The 20,664-nt window shown below is 41.1% G+C and overlaps 1 protein-coding gene across 1 annotated transcript in view; it reads left to right on the top strand.

Moving 5' to 3' along the window:
- The window catches only part of TRHDE (thyrotropin releasing hormone degrading enzyme), an 819,510-nt gene that overhangs the window by 499,774 nt on the left and 299,072 nt on the right, over positions 1-20,664 (top strand). Inside the window, exon 7 of the mRNA XM_066589876.1 lies at positions 5,113-5,178. Within this exon, the coding sequence (XP_066445973.1) occupies positions 5,113-5,178 (66 nt within the window). The remainder of the gene's footprint in view (positions 1-5,112; positions 5,179-20,664) is intronic.

Here is a 20,664-nt window from a genome sequence, read left to right on the forward strand (position 1 = left end):
TCTTTTCCTTGCTATTTTTCCAGTTGTACCTGTTATCTTGCATTATGTTCTGAATTTACATCCTGAGGCCAATAGATGTAGAGTACTGGGTAGAAAGAAAAGGCTCTGTGCTCCTGTGGATGTGACTACCGATCAATTAAAAAATCCATTAAGATTAGACATGAGCGAACGTGCTCGTTTAGAGCAATTACTCGATCGAGCATCGCTTTATTCGAGTAACTGCATAATCGGGCGAAAAGATTCAGGGGGCACGGGGGTGAGTGGGGGGGTTGCGGTGGGGAGTGGGCGGAAAGAGAGAGAGAGAGAACGCTCCCCCTGTTCACCCCTCTGCTACACCCCGCTCCCCCCCCCCCCCCGCCCCCCGGCGCCCCCCGAATCTTTTCACCCGAGTAGGCAGTTACTCGAAAAAAGCGATGCTCGATCGAGTAGTTGTCCTAAACGAGCTCGTTCGCCCATCTCTACTTAAGATGTATAGTTTTGTCATCGGTTTTATTAAACAAAGTCCTTAAACAATGCGTTTCAGCAATAATGCCTTTCTTAAGCTCAGAATAACATGATAAAGTACACAACACAACTATATATACACTTACATATTTGTGTACGTACCGGTACTATCAGAGGATTCCGCGTGTCCCTGCCCGACGTCACAGACGGGAGGGGAATCCCCATGTGAGAGACGTCACATACGTGTTTGTTCCATGGAATGCGTGCTGCGTTCCATATTCCAAATAAACTTTATTTCATTCCGTCTGTGTGACAGTGTGCTAGCACAAACAGAAGACAGGGAACATCGATACTAAACAATACTCCTATTGGTATAGGAATAACAATTTCATAAATGCAGCAAAATAACGAGCACAATGATTCATCATTAATAAAACAATTGATGCTTAAGATAATAAATATGTCTGGTAAAAAAAAACTCTGGACAAATGTTAAAATTAAAAACTTGCCATGTATGCAGTATTAAATGACTAAATATAAATATATACATAATATATCCTATAGAAACTCTAGACAATTGATTATCAGTATATAAATCAATAATTTGCCATAGATACACTAATAAATGACCAGGTATTAAAACATATGTAGTGAGAAAAAAAAGGGGGGGGGGGGTTGGTTCACAAGCATAAAAGAGTACTGATGTATACAGTAGTAGATATAAATAAATGTAAGTAATTAGGAAATGTATTATATTAAAAGAGGTGATAATATCATATTTGGATTTTTTCGAAAACCTCATTCGAGCCATTAGGTGTGAGCATTTTGAGACGGAAGATCCAAAACATTTCTTTGTGGTGAAGGTTAATTATAGATTTGGAAGGTACATCTTCAGTGAGGGTTACTTTTAGTTCTTGATAAATACAATTGTGTTTTTCACTGAAGTGTCTAGATACGCTATGCAGCTGAAATTTCTTTTTAATATTGAGCTGCTGTCTATTAATGCGGGTTTTTAGTTTGTTTTTGGTCCTACCAACATATTGTTTTCCACATGGGCATTCAATTAGATAAATAATAGAGATGAGAGAGCGCACTCGCTAAGGCAAATTACTCGAGCGAGTATTTCCTTTTGCGAGTACCTGCCCGCTCGTCTCAAATGATTCGGGTGCCGGCGGGGGGGGGCAGGGAGCGGCGGGGGAGAACGGGGAGGAACAGGGGGGAGATCTCTCTCTTCCCCCCCCCCCCCCCCCCGCTCACCCCTGCTCACTCCCACAGCTCACCGCTCACCACCCCCGCTGGCACCCGAATCCTTTGAGACAAGCGGGCAGGTACTCGCAAAAGGCAATACTCGCTCGAGTAATTTGCCTTAGCGAGTATGCTCTCTCAACTCTAATAAATAACCCTTTCCGTTTCACATGTGATGTGTTGTTGTAGATTAATAACTTCATCTCCTTGTTCCAATTTTACTCTTTTTTGCATGATGTATGAACAGCAGCTGCATTTCTTCTTTCCGCATCTGTAGGCACCAGGGGCTTTTTTAATTAGAGATGGTAAAGATACCGTAGTTTGGAAAAGATTCAGTGATTGCCGGGGGTGAGCAGGGGGTTGCGGTAGGGAATGGGAGGGGAGAGAGAGAGAGAGAGCTCCCCGCTGTTCCCTCCTGCTAACCCCCGCACCACCCCGGCGCCCCCCGAATCTTTTTGCCCGAGTAGGCATTTACTCGAAAAAAGCGATGCTCGATTGAGTAATTGTCCTAAACGAGCACGTTTGCTCATCTCTATTCTTTCTATTCTTGTTCTTATTGGGATTGGAAGGAGCTATAATGTTTTGAAGGGTTTTATTCTTTCTAAAAATGAGTCGTGGATGCTTTTGTACTGTGTTTTCTAAATAGGCGTCATTTTTGAGAAGGGACCAGTTTTTATTTAGAATTTATTTAATCTTGGTGTTGCTGTTACTATATTTCGTGATGAATGAGAATTTTTCTTCCTCGTGCTTTGTTTTCTGAGAGTCTCCTTTCTTTTTACTAGTTCCTATATGTCTTATAATTGTTGCTGAGTTCTTTAATATAGGCTCAATATTAAAAAGAGATTTCAGCTGCATAGCATATCTAGACACTTCAGTGAAGAACACAATTTTAATTATCAAGAACTAAAAGCAACCCCCCTTGGAGTTGTACCTTCCAAATCTATAATTAGCCTTCGCTGCAAAGAAATATTCTGGATCTTCCGTCTCAAAACACTCACACCTAATGGCCTGAATAAGGTTTTAGAAAAAATTGAAATTTAATATTATCACTAGAGATGAGCAAGCACCAAAATGCTCGAGTGCTCGTTACTCGAGTCGAACTTTCAGTGATGCTCGAGAGTTTGTTTCGAGTAACGAACCCCATTGAAGTCAATGGGTGACTCGAGCATTTTTGTATATGACTGGTGCTCCGCTGAGGTTTTCATTTGTGAAAATCTTAGCAAATCACCAAAGTCATGTAAAAAACACAGAAATGGATAGGGCAGGCGAGGAGCAACATGCAGGGCTGCATTTCGGGCTCCGAGGTCTCACTATTAAGCCACAATAGTGGCAAGAGTCACTGTCAGCATAAAGATCGTCCTCCTCTGCCACAGCTGTAACAGCTGTGGCAGAGAAGAACGGTGTTAGCCCATTGAATTCAATCAGGGGCTGCTCTCAGCTGAATGACAGCTGAGAGATGCCCCTGATTGGTACCTGCACTGAGCCAATCAGAGGAAGCACTCACTCACCCATTCATGAATGTGTGAGTGAGAGCTGCCTCTGATTGGTGAGGCTGTGACCAATCAGAGGCAGCTCATTCAGCAGGCAGGGATTTTAAATCACCGGCTGCTGAATACTACAGAGAGCAGTTCAGGAGAACTGCCGGCCAGACGCGGCTGTACTCCAGCTGCAGCGGAAAGGTGAGTATACATTTTTTTTTTACACATTTTAGGATGATTTTCAGGTAAGGGCTTATATTTTTAAGCCCTTCCCGAAAATTCATCCCGCACTCGCCGGCAGCCTATTGCTTGCAATGGAGCCGGCTGTATTGCCGGCTCTATTGAATTCAATGGTCAGTGCTCGTTTAATCGAGACGAGTACTGAGTGGTGCTCGTCTCGAGTAACGAGCATCTCGAGCACCCTAATACTCGAACGAGCATCAAGCTCGGACGAGTATGCTCGCTCTCTAATTATCACCTCTTTTATTATAATACATTTCCTAATTATTTTTAAATATGTTTATATCTACTACTGTATACATCAGTACTTTTTTATGCTTGAGAACTAGCTCCAACCCCCTCACTTTTTTTTCACTATATATGTTTTTATACCTGGTCATTTAATAGTGTATCTATGGCAAAATTATTGATTTATATACTGATAATCAATTTTCTAGAGTTTCTATTGGATATATAATTTATTTTTAGTCATTTAATACTGCATTTATGGCGTTTTAAAGTTTAACATCTATCTAGAGTTTTTACCAAATATTTATTATCTTAAACATCCATTGTTTTATTAATGATGGATCATTGTGCTAATTGTTTTGCTGCATTTATGAAATTGTTATTCCTACACCAAGAAGGAATATTGTTTTGTATCGATGTTCCCTGTCCTACATTTGTGCTAGCACACTGTCACACTGACGGAGTGAAATAAAGTTTATTCAGAATATGGAACCAGCACGCGTTCCATGGAACAAACACGTATGTGACGTCTCTCACACATAGATTCCCCTCCCCGTCTGTGACATAAGGCATGGACGCACGGTGTCCTCTGATAGTAAGAACAAAAAAAATTTGTAGGTGTATATATAGTTGTGTTCTGCACTTTATCATGTTTTTCTGTGCTTTAAAAGGCATTATTGCCAAAATACATTGCTTTAAGGACTTTGTTTAATAAAAACAATGACAAAACTTTACATCTTAATGGATTTTGAACGGACCGTTAGTCAAATCCATAGGAGAGTGGAGCCTTTTCTTTCTACCCAGTGATCTTCATTAGGGTGTCTGATCACTCAGGCTGCTTTCTACTCCTGACGTCTCTCCAGAGTCTGAATAGTGGATGAGGACTAATCGATACGCAAACCAGGGCAAGAGGTGCAGGTGGGTTTTCCCTTACCAGGGTCATCCCACCTTGCACCAGGTGAGTTAATACTCATTTTCCTCTTAAAAGTCACAAGTAGGCTGCATTATTTTATTTATTCACTTGGCGCTCTCCTGATACCTTGTTTTTTTCCCAAAGGTGAGTAGAATTCAGTTGGCATTTTTTTTCATTTTGAGGTAACTTCAGGGAGTTTTCCTTTATAGTGAACCAAAATCTCACATATTTCACATATGTAAAGTGAATAATATTATTAGTAGTAATAAAATATGTGGTGCTTGACATAATTTCTTATTGAAGTAACTATATTCATTATGAGCATTACTCTTAAGCCGCAGATATAATCATATCTGTTAAGTCTCGCTATCCTAACAACTTGCACTACAAAACAGTAGTACGCTGTACAAAATTGGCTTCAGGGTTCAACATTGAAAATGCTCAAATGAATATATCATTTGGAATTCAGCCAGTTCTGCTTGCATTTTTATAAGACAATAGACCTGAATTATTATCACTGGGTCTAAAATACTAACTCATCTAACTGATCTATTTTATCCACAGGGAGCAGCTTTAATTCGAATGTTGGCTAATTTTATGGGCCATAAAGTATTCCAGAGAGGACTGCAAGTAAGTTAAATATTTCTTATAAATGTAGCTTACTGTATATGAATATGCTTATTTATATTTTTTATGATTTCAATGCTATAAAATACAGTACTTATATATGGCATGTCTTGGATGAATGGAATACATAACAAGGTAAGGCTAAGAGGCACTGCAACTGAAACACATGATTTTTAAGTAAATTTAAAAAACAAACAACAAAGAAACAACAATGTCCAAAAATCAGAAGCCATTCTTTTGTTTCTTAAATTTCCAAACAAATTGTCAGTAAGATTAGGTTATCCATTCTTCGGTGTCACTGGGAAAAATATTTAACTGAATGTTTTCACAAAAATTTCACCAACAACATACATCAAATATTTCAGTATTTGTATCTGTTAGTGCTTAAACACATGGCCGTGATTTAGTCACGTTTTGCAAAATGTAATGAAACAAAACCATTGATTTCAATGGTTTTATTTTCACTAACGTGATTCTCGAGCCATGTTATTACATGCAAGAAAAGGTAGACCTCATCCTATCTTTCTTACACGTAGTTTTTCTACATGTGAGAAAAGATCGGACAGGATTTATCTACTTGCTGTTTTTTTTTTTCACATGATAGCACAAAATTTAAACAGTAAAAAGAACAGAATTTTGACTTGTACATGCGCAAATACTCTCCCTAGTGGTGACTGTTTTTGCGCATGTGCTCATCTGTTTAACCCTTTGCAATCCAATTTTGGATTCAGGGTTTCCTAGGGGGCTTTCTCTTTCTGCCAGTACTGCAGTATGTGACATGCCGGAGAGGCCCCCGACAACAGAGCGGCCAGTAATCTACAGTAAGAATACCCTGCCGGACGTCTTCAGGCATCGGAGCTGTACAGCCTTCAATCAGAATATCTTTAGATGTCAGGCCTTAGTCAGACGGGCGTTTTTTGCCGCGATTTGCGCATGCGTCCGGCGATTTTATAAAACCATTGCCTTGCAATGGTATCGGACACATGAGCGCTTTTTATGCGCTCGTCCGATAAATTATAGAACAGAAATCGCAGATCGCACCTATCTGCGATCTGCGATTCCTGTTCTCTTCTCTATATGCGCTAAATGGGGCCGGCGGCAGCAGCACCGACCCCATTGAGAACATATAGAAGACAAATCCTTCTTCTCTGCCACAGCTGTAACAGCTGTGGCAGAGAAGAACGATGTTTGCCGATTGAATTCAATGGAGCCGGCAATACAGCCGACTCCATTGAAAGCAATGGGCTGCCAGCGTGCGCGGGATGAATTGTTGGGAAGGGCTTAAATATATAAGCCCTTCCCTGCAATTCATCCAGAAATGCTTTAAAATAAAAAATATATATATACTCACCTGGTCCCGGCAGCCGGAGTTCAGAGCGGCCGGCCTGCAGTGGGTTTGAAGGGGGTGTGAGTCAGACCTGCCCCCTGATTGGCTCAGTTTGATAGTGTTTTAAAGATTGGCATTAATTGTGAAAACATGTCTTTAAAAATTACCAAAGAAGTATTTTAGTCAGCTAAATTTTAGCTGCTAAAATGTAGGTGCTAAATATTTTAAAACAGGTTAATTGTGGGTACAATAATAAATAGGTTTTATTGCAGAAGATCATTTTTGTTGGGAAGCAAGCAATAATACCATCTTTTATCATTCAAAAGGAACATACAATGCATAAAGAAAATGCAAGAACAATGACATTTGACTAATAATAATGTTTGCCACAATCAATCTGTGTCATTGATGGCTGCCTTGGGCCAGATAAGCAAATGCCAATTTCGCGATATCTGGTTCTATCTTCATCAACCGCAGTCTCAAGTCGCTGCTTACACATATCTGAAGTTTGTTTCTCGGTTTTGTCAGGAGCTGCTGAAGCACGCTGAAGCCCCTCTCCACTAAGTACATAGATGGAAAAGCTAACATGAGCAACTTAACTTCCTGCGATAGGATAGGAATTCTTCACTTTCACTCAAAACCATTCATAGCCACATTGTTGAAAAAGTGCTTGGACTTCGCTATCGCATTTCAAGTCAATCAATTGCTCTTGTAATCAGGGATGAAATTCTCCTGTGTCTGCTGAAAATGGATTTAGTACCCATGATGATATTTCAAGGGTACCTAGATCATGAAACCTAGTTTGCATATCTTCTTTGGCTATTTTCAAGTTTGTCTCCATCTTTGCTTGCAATTTCTTGAAGACTCGGAAAGTGACAGAGCTCACGTAGACTCAGGTTATTGGTATGAAGGTTCAGTTTGGCGATGTAGGGAGAGATTACACCTTTAGGCCTCGGTCAGATGGGCGTTTTTTCGTGCGATTTGCGCATGCGCCCGGCGATTTTATAAAACCATTGCTTTGCAATGGTATCAGACACATGAGTGCTTTTTATGCGCTCGTCCGATAAATAATAGAACCGAAATCGCAGATCACACCTATCTGCGATCTGCGATTCCTGTTCTCTTCTCTATATGCGCTGAATGGGGCAGCTCATTCAGCAGGCGGGGATTTTAAATCCCCAGCTGCTGAATACTACTCAGAGCAGTTCAGGAGAACTGCCGGCCGGCCGCGGCTGAACTCCGTCTGCCGGGACCAGGTGAGTATATATATATTTTTTTTTGTTTTTACACATTTCTGGATGAATTTCAGGGAAGGGCTTATATTTTTAAGCCCTTCCCGAAAATTCATCGTGAGATCGCCCGCAGCCCATTGCTTTCAATGGAGCCGGCTGTATTGCCGGCTCCATTGAATTCAATGCGCTGGACAGCTCCGGCCCGTTTCTAATGAAACGCGGCTAGGAGCAGTTTTTTCGGGCGATTTTTCGACCCCGGTCACGCGATTTGCGGATTCGCATCCGTCATGTGATCCGCAAATCGCGGGAAAAAACGCCTGTGTGAATAAGGCCTCAGCCTTAATGAAATTCATTTTGTCTCCTTGTAGCTTTCTGTTGACCTCGTTGAGTTTGTTAAATATGTCTGCGAGATAGGCAACGTCAAGATGTCGTAGTTCTATTGCATCACAAAGGCTTGCATCAATCGGCCAAAGAAACTCAACTACTGTGTCAAAATTTTCATAGAAGCGCCATAAGCAGTTTCCTCTTGACAGCCACCTCAGTTTGGTGTGTAGGAGTAAATATTTGAATTCTTCGTCATGGTCCCAACAGAGCTTACGGAAAAGACGTTCATTCAAAGAGTGCACTTTTATCTTGTTAACAGCATTAATTACATAGCACATAGAATCATGAAATCTCTCACATAAATGTTTAGCAAAAGGCGCTGCTGATGGATCACACAGTGGACTGCCATTATGCCAGGTCAAGCAGATTTTAAATGGTCTATAAATCCGCAATATCGACCAATTATGGATGCAGCTCTGTCAGTTGCACAAGCAAGTACATTTGCTAAAGGGATGTTTTTTCTTGGAAAAATTATTCCACTCTTTTGTATATAGAGGAGCCTTTTGTGTCGGTGGTTACATTTCTGGTAAACAACAGCTCCTCCACTACCTTTTCATTCTGATAAATGAAACGAACATAAGTTAGCAGCAATGCTTCATTGTCTCTAACCATTGACTCGTCAATTTGCATTACAAATTCTGTGTTCTTTAACACATCCAAAAGCATTTCTTCCACATTAGCAGCCATCTGAGCAATTCTTCTTGAAATGGTGTCATTACTCAAAGGAATTGATTTCACCATGGCACACGTGTCAGGCCCCAGCATATTACTGACAATCTCTTTAACTGTGGGTAACACAAGTGTTTTTCCAATAGTATGTGATTTGCCACACTGCACTATTATTAAAGAGACTTTATAGGAAGCAAGGAGGTCTTTGTCAGCATTGAGAGCATAATTTCCAAATAGCTTACCTACAGTGCTGCGGTTCTCAAACTTTGACTTTAAACCTTGGAAAAATTAAATAGGCTTACCCACTTTGTCTGAATGCATTTTTGCAAGGTGATCACTTGAAGGCTTCATAGCCTCATTCAAAAATGCCTTTTTACAAATGAGGCACAAGGGAAGGTGTCCCTTTTGTAGGAGAAGGGATGAATCCGTATTTCAAGTATTCATTTGAATATTAATGGCATTTATTCTTCTCAGCCATTTTTATAAAGTGTGCTTCAAGAATGCACTGCTTATGTCGCTCTATCATAAAATGCTGTATGACTTTTAAAACTCTTTGACACTGCACAGATCAAACACACTGGATAACCTAAAGAACAACCTAAGCCACTGTATTCCATAATGCCGCTGATTAGCTGGAACTTTCAATTGTGTGGGTCTCTGGGAGTTGTACTTAATATCAGTGTTCTGCAAAGACATTTGGTGTCCACTAAGACTACAACTCCCAGAGACTCACATAAGTGAAAGTTTGAAGCGGCTCCAGCCAATCAGCAGCATTATGGAATATAGCAGCTTAGGTTGTGCTGTAGGTTACCCTGTGTTATGAAGTGTGATTGATCTGTAGCGGAGTCATGGAGTTATAAAAGTCATACACTATATGATAGAGGCGTGCAGGCTGCACACAACTGCTATTACATGTAAGTTATTCATATGGAAATAATTGCCTAACTTTCCGTCGATTTCAGATTTCACTGATTGTTTTCGGATGGATTATCGACGAAAACCGAGGTATCACTAGTAATTTTTAGAAAAATGTAGTTACTAAACGAAAAAAAATCAACAAAGCAAACACAGAACACCCCCCTACCACCCCTTTTATCTTCCAATGCCCTCCTGCCACCCCTTTTTGTTCTACCGCCCCCTTGAGAAGTAAGAAAATGCCCCCTAGGGGGAAATACCACCCACGTTGAGAACCCCTGTTATACATCAGCAAATTCATCTAATTTCCCGTGAAATTTTACTTTTAGATGTAGACATGATGTTAAGAATTTATCATTACTTTGGCATTGTACAGTACATGCCTCTTTCTGTTACTTCAATTCACTCATCTCACATTAGTGGGTTACTGAGTCATGGCTCAGCGCAACTATGCATGGCTATGCTATTTCCATGTCACAGCTACTGTTCAAAGTCAATAGCAGCAGCCATGCTACACAATTATTGTATCATGGCTTAAAGATGCCAGGCAGTTGGCTGTGCAGAGTTAGTATGCCATCCTGTGCATAATATTTTGGCTTGTGACATACTTGATGTCGAAGTTCGCTGTTCTAATACAAATTATTTTCCTTTATTATCCATTTACTTTTTTCTCACCAATGACTTGTTGACAGGCACAGATGTGTCCTTTAACACTTTCCCTCCCCATGACATAAGAGTACATCATGGGAGAGGGGTACTTCCTGCAAAACGACGTACCCTTACGTCATAGGGATGGCGCGAGATCATGACAGATCTCAAGCTATCCGGCAGTGGGAGCCGGCTGTCACTGATAGCCGACCTCTCGCTGTTAACCCCTTCCCTGACACGATTTAAGTACATTGCGGCAGGGAAAGGGTTCACAGAGGGAGCGCACTCCCTCTGTGACTTCAGCCGGCTCTCGCGATGTTATCGCAGAGAGCCTGGCTGGTTGCCATGGCAACAGGATGCCAGATACCGGTGTCCTGTATTGCCATTGCCTATGGTTGCTGTAATAAGCGATAAGGCATTGCAGGAGAGAAGTCCTGCAATGCCTTATCGTAGCGCTCATCGGTGGTATGGTGTAAGTCCCTCAGAGAGACACAGATGGTGTAAAAAAAAACTAAATAATGTACAAAAATTAAAAATGTAATACACAAATGTAAAAAAAAAAACCCTTTTTATGCTTTTCTAATATTAGCATAACATTTTTTTAAAAACCCCAAAGAAACGCATATTTGGTATCGTCATGTCCGTAAAGACCCGTACAATAAATTGAACAGGCTTTTTATCCTGCATAAAAAAACGCTAAAAAACTAAGGCAAAATGCTAATTTTTAGCATTCTGCCTCCCAAAAAATGCAATAAAAGTGATTAAAAAAAACAAAATGGAATCAATAGAAACTATAGCTCGTCTCGCAAAAATTAAGTTCTAATAAAGCTCTGTCCATGGAAAAATAAAAAAGTTATAGTACTTTGAATGCAGCGATTTGGAAAGAAGAAAAGATTTCCAAAAAAAGGGGTTTTATTACAGAAAAGTGGAAAAACCTAAAAAAAATTAAGAATTTTGGTATCGTTGTAACTGTACTGGCCCGCAGAAAAAAAAACGTAGTGTGTTATTTATGCTGCATAATTAACGCTTTAAAAAAAAAATCTATGGCAGAATTGATGCGTTTTCTCTCCCTACGATCATAAAAAAAATAATAAAACTTTTACAATATAGTCTATGTACCCAAAAATGGCACTGATAAAAAGTACAGTTCGCCACACAAAAAAACAAGCCCTTATACGGCCGCGTCGGCGGAAAAATAAAAAAGTTATGGCTTTTGAAAAATGGAGATGAAAATCTACCAAAAATTGTTTGGTCCTCGACGTCAAAATAGGCCGTGTCCTTAAAAAGTTAACTTTTTTGTTAGTATATAGGTATGTTTGTGACCTTTTTTACCTCTTGGCTCCACATATTTTGATATAAATGGTGCAAGATGAAAAGCTTTGGAAAGATACTTTGTAGTGGATTTGTCTGCTATATGTGTCTGTATGTAGCCACTCTATGGTTGTAATGTGAATGCCATCCTGTCCAGTGTTTTAATGAATGTAGTAAGTCGTAATTTCACCATGTAGTTAAAAACAATCAAACTTTATTTAAAACATGAATAATAACCATATGGAAAGCACAAATCACAAGCCGAAAAGCATGCTATGACTAAGGCATCTATGAGCAGAAACATGTAGTTTTTTTGTTTGTTTGTGGACTTGTGCTTTCCATACATTTTTATCCTTTTTTGAATAAAAATTGGATGTTTTTAAGTATGTGCTGTAGTTACTACCTACTACATTCATTGGGATTTTGCCTGAGTACCAGCTCAGCGCTCTCTCCATGCACCTGCTTTGGACATCTGCTATGCTGATTGATGATGTGAGCTTATCATGGTGAGCTGTAATACGTCTTTTTTCTTTGTGACCATTTGTCCAGAGTTTTGCTAGCATGTTGTGATACTATATTGAATCTGTATCATGACAAATCAGAGCCCTTAATGAAATCTATGAAAAGATAATGGGGAAAGCATCTATACATATTCCAACATGAGTAGCAAGAGATGACATGCTGCCGTGTTATAATCTGTATTTCTGTGATGGATGCCATTAATAGATGCTATTCATCAGTCATGTGCTGCCCATAACCTTCTATGTAAAAAAAAACACGATTATGTTGAATGTATCTGGATGTTGCAAGAGTGTATCAATTTTATATCCTGCAAAATCGGATTCCTTATAGGGGTTTGCCCATTAAAAATATTGTTTATAGTTAAATTCAGCTCATAATTAAACAATTTTTGCATCTACAAAAAATGTTTCTTTCTGTTATGTTTGTGCATGGCTTATCCTTATGTAGCCTACATGGGAGTAAATATAAATGTCCTTAAAGGACTAATATACAAACTAATACAAACATGACAAACTCAGATAAACAAAACATATACCCCTTACAGTACAAATAAGGATAACCCAAGATGGTGTTACGGATTGTGGATTGTGGATCCACTGGACCAACCAAGCCTAGACAGGTCATGGTGTAGTTAGCAGCTGATTCCTCAGATAGAGGGACTGTTGCCAGGCAAAGGAAGACTGACCCTTGGCTGCAGAGGGAATGGAAGGCCCCTACCTATAAGCAATATAATCTCCCCAATAAGGGCAATCCTGCACTGGAACCTCGGGTCTGACTATCCCTGATGGGGGAATAAACATAGGAACTGGCAGCAGAAAGAGGAGCACACAGATGCAGGACAGAGCAAGGGCAAACCATAAACAGGAATGGGAACTGACAGAAAACAAATGTACAGACTGATGCAGAGCTCAGACAGCATGAACAGAATCCGGACACAAACTCATGAATACAGACAGAACTCAGACTGCATATACAGAACTATTGGCTTCATAAAAAGGCATATGAGCAGTCACTAATGGGTTAAAAGATTTGTCTATTCTCCATTTCCCACCTGAAAATAAAATATATGCAAATCAAAGCATTCTCTGCAATGTCTCTGAAATTCAGCGTTGTATAATTTTCATGAACTTAAAGGGGTTGTCCCGCGCCGAAACGGGTTTTTTTTTTTTTCAACCCCCCCCCCCCCGTTCGGCGCGAGACAACCCCGATGCAGGGAGGTAAAGAAAGCTCACCGGAGCGCTTACCTGAATCCCCGCGCTCCGGTGACTTCTCTACTCACCGCTGAAGATGGCCTCTTCCTCCGTGGACCGCAGCTCTTCTGTGCGGTCCACTGCCGATTCCAGCCTCCTGATTGGCTGGAATCGGCACGTGACGGGGCGGAGCTACACGGAGCTACACGGAGCCCCATAGAAGACTGCAGAAGACCCGGACTGCGCAAGCGCGGCTAATTTGGCCATCGGAGGGCGAAAATTAGTCGGCACCATGGAGACGAGGACGCCAGCAACGGAACAGGTAAGTATAAAACTTTTTATAACTTCTGCATGGCTCATAATTAATGCACAATGTACATTACAAAGTGCATTATTATGGCCATGCAGAAGTGTACAGACCCACTTGCTGCCTCGGGACAACCCCTTTAAGGAAGCTGGAAGATGCCACTAATTTTTCAAGATTACTTTAACAACAAAAATGACATTTGTTTTTGTGATTGTTACCATATGTGACAGTTTTTGTAACAACCACATCTACATTAACCCCTTAACGACCAGCCCATAGTGTTTTTACGTCCTCCCGAAGTGGGCTCTATTCTCTGAGGACGTAAAAACATGCTTCCTGCAGAGAATAGTGCCCCTCGGGCTGTGGACGTGACAGCTCCATGCTGTCGGTGTCCGCAGGTAGCTGACAGCATGGAGCTGTCATCCCGGGCTGTTCGGAGCCCCCCCCGGCATTGCGATCGGCGCTATGCAATGGATAGCGCCGATCGCAAAAAAAGTAAATAAAAGTATATAAAAGTTAAAGATTCAGCTGCTCTGATGGATCGGATCCATCGGAGCAGCTGAAATTACTCACCCAGGTCCGGCACGCTGCTCCCCGCTCTCCTGCCGCTCCGGGGCCCGAAGCCGGTCTTCTGCGCATGCGCGCCAGGCGGCATTACGTCAGCCGCATGCGCAGAAGGCCCGGCGGCGCGGGAGATTTAAAATCTCCTGGCTCCCGGCTCCTGTAGGTAGCCGGGAGGCAGGAGATGTCAGCGGGGACTGCGGTGAGCGGTCCCCGGTACCGCGATCGCCGTTATCCAATGGTTAGCGGCGATCGCGAAAAAGTAAAAAAAAAGTCAGTTTCACCTCCCCTCATGGATCGGATCCATGAGGGGAGGTGAAAATACTCACCCCCAGTCCTCAGCGGTGTCCCGATGTCCCGGGACCCGAATCCCCGTCTGCGCATGCGCGCCCGATGATTGACATCGGGCGCGTGAACAGACGGGCTCGAGCCCCGGGAAATTTAAAATCCCTCTGCTTCTGGCTGCCATGTGTAGCTAGGAGCAGAGAGATTATACCGGGGACATGATCACTGTCATCCAATGGATGACAGTGATCATGTAAAGTGAGAAAAAAGTGTAAAAAAGTTAAAAAAAAAAAAAGTTAAAAAAGTTTTTAAAAGTTTAAAAAGCGTACGTTTCATCTCCCCTCATGGATCATATCCATGAGGGAGGATGAAAGTACGTACCTAAGGCCCCCAGATTTATCCGCGGACCTTACCACAGCTTCTGCACACGCGCCCGTCGCCAAAATGGCGGGCGCATGCGCAAAAGCTGTGGATTGCCAGGATAATTTAAATTCTCCCTGCTCCTGGCTACAAAACGTAGCCAAGAGCATGGAGATTTAATGGGGGTCCGCAGTGAGCGGTTCCTGGTCACGTGTTCGCCGTTATCCAATAATGGCGATCACGTAAAAGTTTAAAAAAAAATTTGAAGTTTCATCTCCCCTCACTGATGCGATCGGTGAGAGGAGATGAATCTTTTTACCGGAGGCCTGCGTATTTGAATCCCGACGCGATCTTCCTCCGTGGACCTTCCAGGATTCTGCACATGCGATTGCCGGCAAAAAGCCAGACACATGCGCAGGAGTCAGGGAGCCCAGGAAACTTAAAATCTCCTTGCTCCCAGCGACCAACGGTCACAGGGAGCCTGGAGCAGTGACGGGTGGCCTCGTTGAGCGGTCCCCGGTCACGTGATAAAAAGGTAGCGATCTACCTTAGGCCGGTCTCACATGACCGGATAGGAATGACGGATTCCACATGCGTCTGATCCACGGTATTACGCAGATCAATCGCATTGGATTACACAATTCCGCTCACATTAGCGGGTTGGAATTGTGTAATCCACTCGCAGAAAAGAGAACGCAGCAGGTTCTATTTTACTGCGGATATCGGCAACATAGAGCCCATTGTGCTCCATGGTCGCGGATATACCCGCAGTCCATACGCAACTACATTGTATACGGGCTGCGGGTACCCGCGTCATCGCTAAGCGATGGTGCGGGAAATACAAACAAAGGTGTACTGTGCATGACCGCCTGTGTGAGTACGCAGTTATGCGCAGTACATTACGCAGCCGTACGCAGGGTCACAGCCGGGCTCACAGATGGGATCCGCTGTGGGCCTCCGCAAGCGGATTCCGCCTGCACCCGCGTGAGCCCGGCGTTATTCAGACCGCTACCTGTGATACGTATTTTACAAGAAGCCCCGGGAACGCTCGCTTTCCTGCAGTTCCAGGAGCACCTTGTTGAGCGCCTTCTGTGTGAGACCGCCGCACCTCATCAAGCTTACGGAGACTCACGGAACGCCACTTTTTACACCCCATACCCGCCACTGAGGTCATGAAATACCCCCAAAAAGCATGAGAGGAGGGGGGGGGGGGGGGGATACCCGGTTTTATTGCCCCATGGGCCCATTCAACCAGCCTCCGTAATTACCCCTGTCTTCGGAAATACTACACATTTCACATTTTTACTTTTATCTAAGATTTGCGAACGCCAAAAAGGGCGCGGAGGGGGAGGGGGGGAATTTTTAGGGAGTCAATCTTTATTCTGTACAAATAAGCAATGGGGCCTGGAATTTATTCAGTTGTGCCCTAAAATCCAACAGGTGTTCCGTCCTTTATAGGCCTTGCCATGCGTCCTGTAAGTAGATTAGGGCCACAATGGGTATGTTTCTGAACTCGGGACAAACGGGGGTATGCATTTTGGGGTGAACGTCTTCATTCCTATGTGCACTGTACAAAAAAACTGTTTTTAAATTGAAAAAATTGCCAAAAAAATTGAAAATCGTAACTTTTTCCTTCTGCTTTGCTTAGATTCATTCAAATACTGTGGGGTCAAAATACGCAGTACAGCCCTAGATGAATTCGTTAAGGGGTCTAGTTTTCAAAATGGGGTCATTTGAGGGGGTTCTTTATAGTTTTGGCCGCTCAATGGCTCTACAAGGGGGCAATGGGGCCTGGAATTTATTCAGTGGTATCCTGAAATCCAACGGGTATTCCTTTCATTGTAGGCCTAGCCATGGGTCCTGTAAGTCTATTAGGGCCACAATGGGTATGTTTCTGAACACGGGACAAACAGGGGTATCCATTTTGGGGTGAAAGCCTTCATTTATATGTGTGCTGTACAAAAAAAACTGTTTTTAAATTGACACAATAGCCCAAAAAATGAAAATCCTATTTTTTTCCTTTTGCTTTGCTTAAATTTATTCAAAAACTGTGGGGTCAAAATATGCAGTACATCCCTAGATAAATTCGTTAAGGGGTCTAGTTTTCAAAATGGGGTCATTTGTGGGGGTTCTATATGGTTTTGGGCGCTCAAGAGCTCTACAAGTGGGCAATGGGGCCTAAAAGGACTTCAAGCAAAATCTATGTTCTGAAAGCCACCGATTACTCCTTTTATTTTGGGCCCCGTTGTGCATGCGGACATAAGATTAGGGCCACAATGGGTATATTTCTGAAAACAGCACAAACAGGGGTATCCATTTTGGGGTGTAAGTCTTCCTTCATATGTGTGCTGTACAAAAAAAGCTGTTTTTAAAATGACAGAATTGCCAAAAAAACAAAAATCCAAATTTTTTCCTTTTGCTTTGCTTGAATTTATTCAAAAACTGTGGGGTCAAAATGCGCAGTACACCCCTAGATAAATTCGTTAAGGAGTCTAGTTTTCAAAATGGGGTCATTTGTGGGGGTTCTCTATGGTTTTGGGCGCTCAAGAACTCTACAAGTGGGCAATGGGGCCTAAAAGGACTTCAAGCAAAATTTGTGTTCCGAAAGCCACCGGTCGCTCCTTTCATTTTGGGCTCCGTTGTGTATCCAGACATAAGATTAGGGCCACAATGGGTATGTCTCTGAACACGGGACAAACAGGGGTATCCATTTTTGGGTGCAAGTCTTCCTTCATATGTGTGCTGTACAAAAAAAGCTGTTTTTAAAATGACAGAATTGCCGAAAAAACGAAAATCACAATTTTTTCCTTTTGCTTGGTTTGAATTCATTCAAAAACTGTGGGGTCAAAATATGCAGTACACCCCTAGATAAATTCCTTAAGGGGTCTAGTTTTCAAAATGGGGTCATTTGTGGGGGTTTTCTATGGTTTTGGGCGCTCAAGAACTCTACATGTGTGCTATGGGGCCTAAAAGGACTTCAAGCAAAATTTCTGTTTTGAAAGACACTGACTACTCCTTTCATTTTGGGCCCCGTTGTGGACTCAGATATAACAATAGGGCCACAATGGGTATATTTCTGAACACGGCAGAAATAGGGGTATCCATTTTGGGGTGTAAATCCTGATTTTCATGTAAACTATAGGAAAAAAATATGTCTTTAAAATGACAGATTTGCAAAAATATGAAATTTTACTTTTTCTCCTCTAAATTGAATTAATTCCTGAAAAAAAACTGTGGGGTCAAAATACTCATGACACCCCTCAGTGAATACATTAAGGGGTGTAGTTTTTAAAATGAGGTCATTTGGGGGGGTATCTATTATTCTGACACTCATGAGCCTTTCCAATCTCGGCTTGGTATAGGAAAATAAAGTGTTCCTCAAAATGCTAAAAAGTAATGTTAAATTTGTACGTCTCCTAAATAGTTAAAAAAAAACGAAAGTTTTTCCAATGTGCGCCCAAAATAAAGTAAACGGGTGGAAATATAAATCTTAGCAAAAATTTCTATATTATGTTTGCACATATTTAAGATATTGCAGTTGTAAATGTGAAAAAATGACGATTTTTTCAAAATTTTCCCAATTTTGGCGCTTTTAATAAATAAACACAATTTCTATCGGTCTATTTTTTCCGCCTAAATGAAGCACAACATGTGGCGAAAAAACAATGTCAGAATCGCTTGGATATGCAAAACCTTTCTGGTGTTTTTCCATGTTAAAGTGACACATGTCAGATTTGCAAAATTTGGCCTGGTCATTAAGGCGCAAACAGGCTTGGTCACTAAGGGGTTAACCAATTTAAAGCAAACAAAAAGAACATTAAAAATAAACAAAACCAATGAATGTCATTTATTTTTGTGAAATCTGTTTTGGGGAAATCATTTTACGGGTGGCAGTGAACAATGAATTATTTATATTGTGGTATGCTACTTACAAATGTCCCTTAAAGTAAATTGATGTTCACCTGAAATACAATTATGCTAAAATAGAGAGAGCAATCAATCCTATCTGTTCTTGGTAAGCTTTTTCAATTGGAATTTTAAATAAACTACATTTGGGACTAGGTCACATTTAGCACCCTTGCCTTAACCCTTAAACTTAGTGAAACACAGAAATTATTAGAAGAAAATAATGATTATACTAGATGGCATGCTTAGAGTTGAAAATATCAGGTCTAGAAATATCATTTTAATATGATTTGCAACAACTGTTTGAACTGCTCCTTGTAATCTTCAGGAATACACTGCAGAGATTGCTATATAAATCTGCTTATTAGAGGTTTCCCAAAGGGGGCAGCAGTAATAAGAATCTCTGATAAGTTAAGCCTAATTAAAGCTTTTATAGACACATAGCATGAGAGCTAAATTCTATTGTAATGTTACACTAAATCCCATAGAGTATACTTGTCTCCCATGCCAAAAAAGGTTAAAACTACAATTGAAAAGCTGTGTTAGCTTACTGCTTTTTAAAAAGACTTTAATTCTGTGCTAGTACACAGTTCATATTTCGTCTGCTAGAACAAAAAAAAAAAAAACAATTCAGAATAGTAAAAGTGTGACCTTTTTTCACAGCTATGTAATTATTTGAGTTGCAAATATATTAAGCTACATAAGGTGTCTGAACTGTGTGCCTATATTTGGACTTCTAATAATGTCTATTTTGTGGGGGACACCATTGATTAAATTGTCACTTGTATTGTATGCAGTTTCTATCTATCTATCTATCTATCTATCTATCTATCTATCTATCTATCTATCTATCTATCTATCTATCTATCTATCTATCTATCTATCTATCTATCTATCTATCTATCTATCTATCTATCTATCCATCCATAAGCCATAACATTATAACCACCTATCTAAAATTTTGTAAGTTGCCTTCTTCACCTACTCAGCAGTTGAGCCCTTTCTATGTGTAGTGCATTCTGGTTGTGTTATGCAGCTGAAACCAGCATTCAATTTGAGATAACTCTGATCCCAGCTGTGCAATCCCTTAAATGCCACGATCACTTGCAGCCACAGCATCTAAGTGCTTAAACACAGGGGGCCACTTCTAAATCTCCATTTCCCCAACCTGCCCATGGTCCTCTTACAGGGACTATTGAAACTTAATATAACCCTTCATGTGGAACCTTCATGGACCATAATTGTTGAGAATAGATCACACCCCACACAATAGATACACCCCAAACTCTTGCTGCCCACAGCTCCGGAGAAGGTTAAGTGATCAGCTCTCCAGGAATCAAAGAGTTAACACTACTGAAAGCTTAATGATTAAAATTTGTAGACTTTAATACAAAGAATGTAGTGCATAAAAAACATGATAAAAAGAAGACAACATTAAAATGGCATACAATAAATGCAAGACAATTCTGAAAATTAAAATGAAAAAAAAAACATGTAAAAACCTAGAACTGAGAGGGGTTCTTAAGTCTGTGCAATCCTAGGGATGGATAAGAAAATGGCACAGATTTTAGCTTCAGGCTGCTCTTATCAGATATGACACTGTCCAATTATCCTGCATAAATTTTAATACTTTCCACCCTTGACCTCAGATATCTGCCCCCACTTAGCTAATTAAGAAACTCTCTAGCCTAGGGCTGGGCAGCCAGGTAGCAAGAGGCAAAGTCAATTCATATTTAATAGTCCACCTTCTTGTAATTTCTCACCCAAGCTAATGGGGGAATGCTGGATTGTCTACTTAGCATTTGGCATCCTATGAACCAGTTTTAGGCAAATATGGCACTCCTTTCTAAAATGAGATTACTCCCCTTAGAG

The sequence above is a fragment of the Eleutherodactylus coqui genome, chromosome 2, assembly GCF_035609145.1.
Source record: "Eleutherodactylus coqui strain aEleCoq1 chromosome 2, aEleCoq1.hap1, whole genome shotgun sequence".
Taxonomy (NCBI): Eukaryota; Metazoa; Chordata; class Amphibia; order Anura; family Eleutherodactylidae; genus Eleutherodactylus; species Eleutherodactylus coqui.